The 12,193-nt window shown below is 37.5% G+C and overlaps 1 protein-coding gene across 1 annotated transcript; it reads left to right on the forward strand.

Moving 5' to 3' along the window:
• The first annotated feature begins 765 nt into the window (after positions 1 to 765).
• LOC309501385 (uncharacterized protein) lies at positions 766 to 11,716 on the forward strand. Its single transcript, XM_082173448.1, has 9 exons — positions 766 to 989; positions 1,356 to 1,661; positions 1,761 to 2,165; positions 9,927 to 9,959; positions 10,048 to 10,122; positions 10,417 to 10,445; positions 10,533 to 10,607; positions 10,757 to 10,825; positions 10,954 to 11,716. The coding sequence occupies exons 1-9, from the start codon at positions 929 to 931 to the stop codon at positions 11,062 to 11,064; spliced, it is 1,164 nt and encodes a 387-aa protein (XP_082029574.1). The 5' UTR covers positions 766 to 928; the 3' UTR covers positions 11,065 to 11,716.
• Positions 11,717 to 12,193: the final 477 nt, after the last annotated feature.

A 12,193-nucleotide genomic window follows, 5' to 3' on the forward strand; every position in this document is an offset into this window, starting at 1 on the left:
CACTTTGAAACTGTTGTGAAACATGCACAACGCAACGTATTTTATTGTCTTGCAAAAATGTTGCCACAGGTTTGTTTTTCACAAGAGCCAGGTTTGTAACATCGCATTTTACAGAAAATTTTATTCAAAATAGACTTTAAAGCATCTCTGAATTGCTTTAAACAGCTCCGTCTGTGTCACAGCACATAAAACCAGCTGACCGAGAATTATCCCCATCGTCTCGTGCCACTGCCAAATCCACCGGCCAAATGGAAAATGTCTGGCATTTGGTGTTTGTAGTGTTAATAAAGGAGTCTGGATCTGATATATTTTCTCAGAGCTGGAGAGAGTAAAGCAGAACATTATAATCCATATGTAGAAACTCTTCCTGAAGACATTTAATAGGCTATCTGCTTTACAGATGCTCATGAAGTGTGTGCAAATACTTTCTGTTTCACCAAACTGGAGCTGACGTTAATCATTTCAAAATACTTTAAAAACTGTTTTAGAATTCCTTTTCTACAAGTGAGTCATGGATAGTGGAAACCTTTTCAGTAGTAAAACAATTTTATTACTAATAATGTAATAATCGTATTTCTAGATTTTAATGTCATGTGGGAAACTACTCAAATAAAGAAGTGAGACTAACAGTAATTCTCTCGTGTGCAATCTGTTCAGAGCAGATGTGTGAGACAGTGTGGTTCACAGTATGCACTTCTCACACGTTTAACACACACTTAAAGCAACACTTCACTGTGGCATCGTGTCACTAAACAGCTCTCTACAGCTCTCTCTCAACTCTAGCAGAATTTAAACACTCATTTGATCAGATGAGAGGAAGTTACACAACCAGAGGAGGAGATGATGATGTTTAAAGGAAGAGCTGTAACTATGAAGAGAAAGAGCTGTAACTATATATAATGAAGAGGAAGACTGACAGAAACAGAAGATGGCTGATAAGTGTGATCTGTGTCTGCTGGGACTGATCATTCTCTCTTCACTTCTCACAGGTAAAGAAATCTGTATTTGCTCTAAAGACATTTATTAGTCTGCTCAGTTTATTCTTGCACACATTCACATTGTGATCTCAGAGTTGTGTATTGATACACACAGATCATACTGTATTATTCCTGATACTGGACATAGTGTCACTCAAACATCTGATGATGAAGAATTATCTTCATATTAAGAGTGTGTCAGTGATTTGAACAGCTCTCTGATAAAGACTAATAGTTTATTCTGGAGAGTGTGTTGTTTGCTTTAAGTGAGGATAAAGATTATGATTTAAAACTTCTGCTTTTTATGCTGGTATGTTTTATGTTTCATTTATTAACATATATCATAATTATCACTGATAATTGTATACTGTGTTTCAGGAACCAGTGGAGTGTCTGTGTTCATCAGTTCTGGTGAAAATGTGCGTCTGCCCTGTAATAAAGCTCTTTCTGACAGCAAATTAACTACATGGACCAATAACAGACATTCAGGAACAGTTGAACTGATTGCTCGAGGGATAAAGAAGAACGACACAGAGAGACATGAGAGACTGAGTCTGGAGTCTGACTGCTTTCTGAACATCAAGAACGTCACAGTAGAAGATTATGGATTATACATCTGCCGACAATATGTGAATAACACACAACAAGGACCTGATGCACTTGTTTATCTGCATGTTCTTCATGGTAAGTTTATGATTATGTGGTCAATTTAAAAAGGGCAGATTATCTGATTCTCAACTCAGATGATGATTGAAGAGTCTGTGATTTGTGTCTTGTTTTCAGTTTCAGTGTCTCCATCATCTTCATCATCTTCATCATCATCATCATCTTCATCATCATCATCATCATCATCATCATCATCATCATCATATTCATCTTCATCCTCACAGACTGAGATCAGTCCAGGCCGCTCTGTGACTCTCTCCTGTCAGTTGTATTCATATACTGATTACTCCTGTGATTATTGGGTTCATTCTGTGGGAATTGAGCTGTTGTGGGTGAATCAGGCTGGTGTTGATCTGAAGACAGACTCCAGATATCAGATATCATCATCAGATCAATATCACTGTATCATCATCACTCTGACTACAACACTCCTGAATGAAGATAACAACAGAGAGTGGAGATGTCAGCTTACTCACAAAAATCAAGTCAAGACCTCAGTCAGATACACTGTCAAGTATTCAGGTGAGAAAACAGTGTTAGAAGACCCTCATAATGTCAGTAACAATAAGCTCTGTAGCAAAACAGCTTAAATGAGGGTAATGAATAATGAATAATTCATAATTCATAATAAATAATTAATCGTACTGGTCATAAGCCATTACCTAAATCGCCCAAAAAGGGAATACAAAGCCCACATATTTGTATCTCTATATATAAATAATTAACCACAACGAATTACAATTAATTATGAATATACAGAAAGGCCATATATCAAATTTGTGAATGCCAACAAAATTAATGTCACATCGAATTATTCGTTTGTCCGCCAAACGAATCATGAGATTTTCTTATCAACTCTCAAGGAGGATTCTTCTTATAAACTCTCAAGAAAGGATATTCCTCTGGCCATGAGGAATAACTTTCTTGTTTTATAAGATTATTCATTTGTAGGTTGATCACACTTTATAAAGCTTAGCTAAGATCACACATTTAAGAGGCTTTTGTTCTGTGAGCAGCAAACAGAGGCAATCAAGCATATAATGGGTTTTTAATAAATTAAACTATAAACATACTACATAACAAAGAATACATATATGAACAGTATAATTAAATTAAATAGAGAAAGACAGAAAGAGCAGATCACAGAATGGCAAACATATCACTAACAATGAACCGAGAACCAGCAAAGAAAATCAAAACCACCTTAAGCAGGGGTATATAACCTTAATGCATTTGAACCTTGAAAAAGGTAATACTTGCATTGATCTTTTGTTGCTGAGCAGGAATGCGTGTGTGTGAGTGTTCTCGGTGTGTCCGTTAGTTGGACGCGTTCTTTCAGTTTTTCCAGAGCTCGTGTAGTTTGCGGGAAGTTCAAACGGTCTACTTGTAAAAGTTGCCAGAAACTTAGTTTAAAGTCCGTTTCGCTGGTAGGTAGAGATGAGTGAACATGAGACTAAAACAAGGCAAGGACATAAAACAAAACGGAGAGAGAACAAACTTTAGATACACAAAACCAACTTGAAGAAAACAAAAGCTTGAAGAAGTAAAACGAAGAGCGACGAAAACATGAAGAGACAAAACAATAGAGAAGACAAAACGTGAAGAAGAGACGCTGATCTTGTGATCAGTAAGCTTTAAAGTGTGAAGAGGTCACACCCTCTAGGCGTATGTAAACCAATAAGAACCGTTTTCCTTTGGTGGGAACGTTTTTATGACCCATTGTTCGGGCAGGCCTCTGAGTCATGTAATTTGATTGGATGTTCAACACAAGAATCTTTTAGATGCTTATAATCCTAATGCGTCATAAAGTTAACAAAATGTGATGTAAATTAACAAATGGGGAACGAAGATTGGAGTTTATAGAGACTAAACATGCCACACATATGATTTGCAGAAACCATAGTATGTAAACAGGTCTGAAACATTAATCCCAAAAGTTTACAAGAACACAAAGACCAAACCACATAGAAGGAAAATCATTAGATGAGAAAATTAGATACATGTTTAGATATATTTCTCAAGTGGGTGTATATATATATATATACAGTGGTTAAATTGGGCCGGCACATAAGCCTGCTCGTTTGTGCCCTGATGTGCCTGTTTGCAGTCAGTTGCCTACTGAAAATTATGTCACATAAAATTTGATGAAAGTGATGCTTTTGAAAACATATTTCTGATTATAAATGAAAAATTTTTGAAATGGCATGTGTATTTTGTCTCGGCGGAGCTGAGATGAGAACAATCGGAACACGGCCGTCTTGTTCAGCTGAAAGTAAAAAAAAAAAATAAAAAAAATAAAAAAAACTTACAAGCTGCTGGCCGCAGCAGCAACAGATCAATTTTGTCAAGTTCAGCACAACGTTGGTTGTACAAAAAGTGCCCTGGCCTTGAAAGACAATTAAGGAAAATATGTTTTGCACATTGTATGGGTCACTATCATAACAAGGTAATACAATGTGTAATCAAGTGATGTCAATTCCAGCGTTATGGACGTGACATTTGCAGTAAAAACTTGAAATATAAATTCTCAGAATTCAGACATTAGAAAAATATCAGTCTACACATGCGTTTTATATTTAATATTATTGAAATAGGCTACACATGCCGTGGACGTGACACAAAAAGATCTTTAACTTTTAGGTGGCAAAATATTTTTTTGTAATTCTGTGAATTAGCCTACACTGCGCAAACCAAACGTAGGCTAAATGTTATTATGTGGCTCTCCACAGAACAGAACATAACATAACATATTCATTTTATTAAATTTTTCATGTTCGCATTAATGAGGATAAAACAATGTTACGGACGGGACAGTTCTCCGTTACGGACGTGACCGCTCTGAATGCGGCACTAAAAGACTGTTTAAAACTTTCACTGAGACCTCAGGCTCAAAAAGAAAGCAAGCCTTTCTTTAAAATGAATTTCGTTTTGTATTAATTATATCTTAAAGGTGCTCTAAGTGATTTTTTGTCAAACATTTTTTGTCACATACAGCAAACATCTCCTCACTATCCGCTAGCTGCCTGTCCCCTGAACACACTGTAAAAAAACGTGGTCTCTCTAGACACCACAGGCTCCACAAACGGCAACAAAAACAAACTGGGCTCACCCGCACCACGAAACACAACAAACAGTGCTCCAGCCAATGACCGACAAGAAGCATTGGAGGGTGGGGTTTGGAGGGTGGGGTTTGGGGGGTTAGTGCGCGTACACATGAAGGGGGTGTGTGGAGGAGAGAGAAGCATGAAGAGGGAAGTTTGAATTATGGCCGACACACGACCAAAGAGATGACATTTCGATGAACAAATTGCAAAGAAGAGGGACAAGGATAAGGAACACGTGAAGTCCCGAATTTACATCAGAAAAACTTTCGAAAGGTGGCGAGAACTCCGCCGGCAGAAGGGCTTCCAATCCGACATAGTTGCTCTGTTTTTGCAGAACAGGTAAATCCATTTTTCTTTCTAACTGACGTTCATGTTCGCCAAACCAACACAAGGATGTAATTAGCTAGAACTATGCAGTCAGTGTTAACTTTGGTGAATACAACATATATGTTTCAGCTAGCGATCAATCTCTATTGTAAATGATCAAGCAAATTCACAGTAGGGCGACAATTTGTGTGAATGACTGTTTTCACCCACGGTTTGTTATGAATTTGATTGTTCATTTATAGGCTATTGACAACTTTGACTAAATTTGTTTACGCCGCCACCGTTGTTTATGCTCACTGGGAAACGCGAAGCTAACGTTATCTTGCCATTATTGCGTCCTTTTATGGGAGCTATAGTTATAACCTCAGGTGGTGAAACGATTAAGATAATGTTTCTCTTTTTCTGCATTCTGTTCTGCAATATATAAAAGCATTTATCTAACTTGGCGACATTACACATTGAATGAAGTATCAGTAAAACTTAACTTTGTTTGTAGTGACTATTTTGACTTTCCTTTATGCCGGAAGGGAGGGGAGGAGGGAGGAGACGGGATGAGGAGGAGGGAGGGTCTAGCTAGCCTCCGTTTTGTTCGAATGTCAACAAGAAGTTACGACTCCCGGGATCGCTTAGAGCACCTTTAATTTTAATCAGTGTTTCATCAACCAATTGCCAGGATTTAATAAATATGAAGTAAATATAGCCTAGCAGACAATAGATAGTCTAATCATGACATGGAGGCGCCAGCGCGTGAACTGAAGCGCGTCTCATAAATGAACCGAAACTCAGCGTAAAAAGGAAGCTAGCCTACTTGCCTGACAGACCTGAGGAATATCTATAGAAAGCTTGAAATGTCTTCTTTCAAACAGAACAATTCAAAACAAAAGAAAGCAGACTGCTGCTTGTGTAATCCGTATGAAATGTGCATTTCTCTCTGGTGCGTTCACTACTGCATCGTCAACTTCATCTATGGAGGGCACTGACACAGAAAACAATTGTTTATTAATAAACAATTAAAATGTCTCCTTGATATATTTTACATATTTCATAATCATTACTTGTGCCGGTTCTTAGTGACAGCTTTTAGGTGCTTTATTGGCAGCGCCACCCTTAGCCTACATGTTACATGAACGCGTCAGCACCACATTAGCACAGAAAACAGGAGATTTTTTTCAATCCCTGTTTTGGCAGGGGAAAAACTGATCAGAAAATGTAACGAAATGTTGTAGAAATGTAGTGGAGTAGAAAGTATAATAATTGCTGCAAAATGTAACGAAGTAAAAGTCTAAAGTAGGCCTATGCACTATTGATTCTACTTAAGTTAAATACAGATAGGTTAGATTATGTGGAATTATGTATTATTATGTGGGCAGTATGTGGGGTACTTGCCCACATAATAAATCCCAATTTAACCCCTGTGTGTGTATATATATATATAGGATTCACATGGTTTATATAAAATCCTTAAAAAAGAAATCGAGTGAGCTGTCGCAGCTGTCTGCAGATTCCTTTTGGGGTCATAAAACTCTTATCAGTCTAAAAGGGGGTCCGGTCACAGGACCGCGTTCTGTTAGGGATACATTCTTTAAAATAAGCACTTAGAGTTCAACTAACACAACTTGGGAATCATAACTATGTCAATATAAGGGGGAAAACATTCATGCATACAGCAATATGTCATATACATTTCAGAATTATTTATATTCTGAGTTAGATACAAAGGACGTTTGTGTGTGTGTGTAATGGCATCTCAGAGGTCTTTTCTGGCCACCTGGATTTCTTGCTTGCAGAGAGAGGGGGTTTGAATAGATAATGATCTCCTTTGAAGCTCACAGCAGAGGAGTTTGGAGATGGTTCTGTTAAGCTTCCACTCGGTCACAAACGTGTCAAAGGGGCAATTTGATTCAGACTCATCGGCGCTAAGCTGTGATTTACCTTTATGAGGTTGATGGTTAAAAGCTTATCTTAAAAGGACATGCTTCATGGTGCAATGCATTCTGGGAGCTATGGATAAGTTTCGTATGATGCACTCAGAATGCATTGCACCATGAAGCATGTGACCATTGTTGAGATTCATATGCTGATTCTTGATGTCTGTGTGCGAGTAAAACTCACAGGAGGCCAAAATATGTAAATGGTGTGTTAAAAATCATTTGATGTTCTGATTATACTGTGCTGGATCTCTTGCTGTAGAATCACAACAATAAAACAAAATGAATGACATACTACCCGTACAAACCTCACACAAAATATCAGTGAGTTCAGCCACTACATGACAATGATTACATTCTTATCATCAATCAGTTTACAGCATCTGATTATATTTTCACTTGCTGTTCTCGCCATAACAAACAGATACAGCTGCCTGAGAAAAATGTATGTTAAAAAGTCAAGAGCCCGACTAAAGCACACACTGATCGCCACAATGGTAACATCAAATCAAACTATTACTTTCAAATAAGTAATCAACATCTAAACCTCTGTTAATTCTCAATAAGAACTTCTGTAGATGTCTGACAGAAATAAAGTCAGTCTGGTTAGTAATAAGTGAAGCTGGTAATGCTGTTTGTGGAGTTGTTTAATCAGATCTTGAGAGATGTAATGCATTTTATCTTCAGTTGATTTCATCCAAGGCAGTGGCTGGAAGTAGGCCTAGTTCTTGTGTTTCTCATTCCTTCAGTGATTCTGCTTGTTAACAGCAGGTGTTCATCAATAATGCACAATCATTATTCAATCACTTAATTATCTCATTACCTCCAACACTGATTAAGTGTTACATTAAACAGCCTGTAGTGCGCACACTAAGCAGTGTTCATTTTATCTGGGCAAACCCATGTGGGGCCTACATGGAAACTGAGGACAAAACTGGCTGGGTCCCAGTTAGATAGCCCAGGTCAAACCCATTTGGGCCCCACATGGCTGTGCTGGCTGGGCGTGAGATTGTCCATACGCTATAGGTCTATCAGTATCACTGAACCAGAACAAACTGAGGGAACAAAAGCTTCTTTGACTCTCAGAGAAGAGTAACTCAAAGAACTGCAGTGAAGTAACAGTCCAAAACGTGATGCTGGAAATAATAAAGGAATTGAAACTTGACAGCAAAAATATTACCTTTGTATGTAATATTATCAAAGTTAAAATATGGTTATCTTGAGTGTTAACTAATCAAAATATGACTGTCATATTCTACAGTATGATTGTCACATTGAGTTGTTGTTTTAGTTTCATTTCATGGACTTTTATGGTGTGTCCCAATTAGCATACTTATGCATATTCTATGACTTGTTTAGTATAAACAGTGAGAGTAGTGTGTTCATATAACACTCCGGTTCTTTCACTCGATTCTCCCAGAAAGTGTCACATGAAGACGATATTTTGAGCTCATCCATGCAGACACGTGTCCCATTTTCTCACAAATCTCTACGTTCATTTAAGACTTTATTTAAATCATTTAAGACGGCTCTTATGAGGACACTCGACAAGTCTTGTCGCGCTTGAATGGTTTAAAAGCATTCACAATAAGAGCGTGATCATACAACGCTAATTATATAATTATATATAATTAACCTTAAAGAAAAATAGTTATCTCTGCCTACGTTTTGTTTCTGTCTGACCGGAGAAAGTTTGTCCTGCCATTCACCTCAACAGCTCAGATGAAACTGAAGAGAAAATGGCCGACTTCACTTATTTCTTACTCTAATGCTCAATTCACCTTCTTATACTACGCCCAAAAAGTATGTACTCTTTTTGGGAAGAAATGATGCATACTTTTGAGTGTGTAGCAGAAGAGTAGACAAGCTTTGGGACAAACAATCACATCATACAATCGCGTCTTTAACGGTTGCTCTCTGTCGCTTAGTTGCGCACATCCTGACACTCAAACTGACCTGTCAATCATCTTGTCAAAGATAAAGTCCTCCACATTTAATTTAATTTCATTTCCTACCGTATCGGAGAGAAATGCAGAATCACGTTGATCTGCAGACACCGGTCTGTCATGACAAGACTCTCCTCATTTTAATGCAGAATGATGCATTTAAAAGTAAATGGCCAAACGGATCTTTATAAAAGTCCACATTGTTATTGCAGATGAAATAACACGGATAGCTAACATGAAATAAATATTTTCTATCAGGTTAAACTTTGATTAGTCACTCAAACCTTTATCTAAACCTCTCACCGTCGGTCGTGCATATCCGCCATGTTTTGTAGTTTTTTTTAACACTTTTTACTCGTGTTTGTAGTTCCTCCTCCAAAGCACAATGGGTTGTGGGTAATATTAGCCGTTATAGTGAGCACGGATCCACACTTCGAAAATCCACCGGAAATAGTAGACCATCCGGAGACTTCTGGCACACTCTTCAACATACTATGCTTTGGGACACTTATTCTAATCTCACACACTGTTTAGGAAGGATAGTATGGACATTGAGATGCAGGGCGAGGCTGTGTTTACGTCCACTTTTTATGCTCATCCCTCGCTAATGTTGCACGAGTGTCCACTACTGGTGAACTCTTGAAATGAGATTGAATGAAATGCTCTAAGCCCTTGATCACTTGGAATCCAATATGGAGCTGATTATAAATTATACATTTGTTTTACACACCATTATATAGGCCTGTATGTATGCTTGGGCTGTTGGAGAAAAATAAATAAATATATATATATATAAAAATAAATAAAAAATCGAAATAAAAGTCTTATATCATACTATATAGAGTTGTGTGGTGTGACATGCTTCATGCCGCAATGCATGCTGGGAGCCATGAGTTTTATACTATACCATGAAGCATGTCACCATTGTCAATGGCTTTTGTCTTTGTATATAATTGTCCCCATTCATCCTTTTCACAGAGTCTCAGGATCATTGGAATAAAAACACACAAGGTACATAATCACAGTGTTTTGTCTTTGTCTATAGTTGTCCCCAATCTGCCCTGTCTGTCTCTGACTCTGTGCTCGATCTCTTCTTCAGTCATAGTGATTTCTGTCGCTGCAGTCGCTGTTCTCCTTCTTGCTCTTCTCTGGCTGATCTGCAGAAAAAGAGCTGGTGAGTTCAGATTTACTCCTTTACAACAATTAAAAACAGTTCAGATGAGCAAACAAACACATCATGTTGAGACTGTTACGTATCATAGAAACATGTGGATTATATGAAATTCTCAAACAGAAGTTTATTCCTGCTGAGAAATCCTGTAATGTCAATCTCACAGAGTTATCACGTCAACAATCATTTTTATTATTCATTTTAATGCTTCAACAAAATCTGATTGTTGAAAAAGCGTAATGCTTAACATTGTGTTTTTCCATAAATACTCATATTTCATGAGGCTCTTGTTTTCAGACAATAAAAGAGGGACTGGCGACTCTGCGGTGAGTTCAGTAATGCAGTGATTTAGATTTGATTATTGTCTTTAAAGCTCAATAAAGTGTCATGCAGTTTAACTGTTTGTTCTGAAGGTCAAAGATGAGAATGATCATAACGGGGCGAATGAGACGATCAACATGTCCATTCCTCCCGCTGTAAGAGCCGATGTGAGTCCACTAAATCATCAAACATTACGTTCACTGTCTGTTCAATAATGTGATTTAAAAGCTTTTGTGTTATTCTACATATTATAGAGAGAGATATGTCTGTTCTGTGTGTTAAACTTGACTCTCTGCACGTTTGCATTGACGTTTAGGAGCAGACAGATGATGTGACTTATTCTGAGGTCACTTATTCCATTACAAAGCCAATAAAATCACTCAATGTGAGTAGATACCAGCACATGAGTTTGACTCAGATAAATGAAGCTCATGCTCTAATAATAATAATAATAATAATAATAATAATAATCGCTGTGGTTCAAACATTGATGGACAGAATCTGTTCTTTCAGGATCATGATGATACAGTGACTTATGCTGCCGTCAGAGGAAGAGAAGATCAACCGCAGGATCAACTTTACGCCTCTGTGAACAAGAACAAGACCTTCACAAATAAACATTAATGATCCAGATCATGAGCTCATCATATCAGGAGCAGACGGGAAGATTTCATCTCTCTGGGGTTTGGAGGAATGATGTGTGTGTGAATGAGCAGATATTTGTTGAATGTCCTGTGAATATGAGTGAGATTTATTGTGAATCATCATCTGGTCAGAGCATAGAATCTCATCTATATCATCACAGCTACAGTAAAGTTAGAGATTGAAGCCCTGATGTGTTTTCATACAGGCCAGACTCAATCTAGTGTCTCACAAGCCTCTTCCATGACTGGAGTCTGTTTATCCGCTGGATTTCTGTCTGAAAACCTTCATCTTCATGCAGATGAACATGCTGAAATTATCCTCTTGCTTGTATATCAGCTGTTTCTTCTACAGAGAGACGTCCGTCTGAGAATTACATCAGTGTCTGCTCACATTATATTGTCATAAAATATTCAAAAATTTGACTTTGCAGTGTGTATATGTCACACAATTAAATTTTTTCACATGTGACAATAAAGAGTATGAAAAATCATGAGTTAAAAGAAAAGTTTTTGTTCCTTTGCTTCTATTCCTGTAAAAACAGACATAACTAAACTTGCTCCTTTTAAAACCCTCTATTTTAAAACCCACCAGCCGCCACTGGAAAACCGAAGTACGTTTGGCAGGAACTACAAAGCTATTTGAGGAAAAAAATATCACTGATTTTTTTTTTTTATATATATAAAATAAAATAAAATAAAGAAATAGGGGGGACCTAGGATGATAACAGCACTAACCACTAGACAAGAGAGTCCATTACCACCCTCTGAGCTACAAGGAAACGCTGAACATTTGGACACCATGTTTCACTTCCTCAAATCTGCTTCACAGCTTTATCAGCGCTTTAACCTATTCTGAGAACAGAGCTATTCTCTGAACGTGTTCAAATGCATCCTGCAAAATCTCCATCATCTGGAAATCACACTGAATGCTACACTTGAAGTCCATTTCAGAGTCTTGCATATCTGAGCTTTCTCGATTTTCCTGAGTAACTCTCTCAGTTAAAGGATTTATAAGAGATCATTTGAGGGTTTGCATATGTGATAGTCCTATTTCTCTTTATTTTGCAGATTTTAAACACACTTAAACACTAACATTTAACATGAAGCAT

This window comes from Leuciscus leuciscus, assembly GCF_965113295.1.
Source record: "Leuciscus leuciscus genome assembly, chromosome: 1".
Classification (NCBI taxonomy): Eukaryota; Metazoa; Chordata; class Actinopteri; order Cypriniformes; family Leuciscidae; genus Leuciscus; species Leuciscus leuciscus.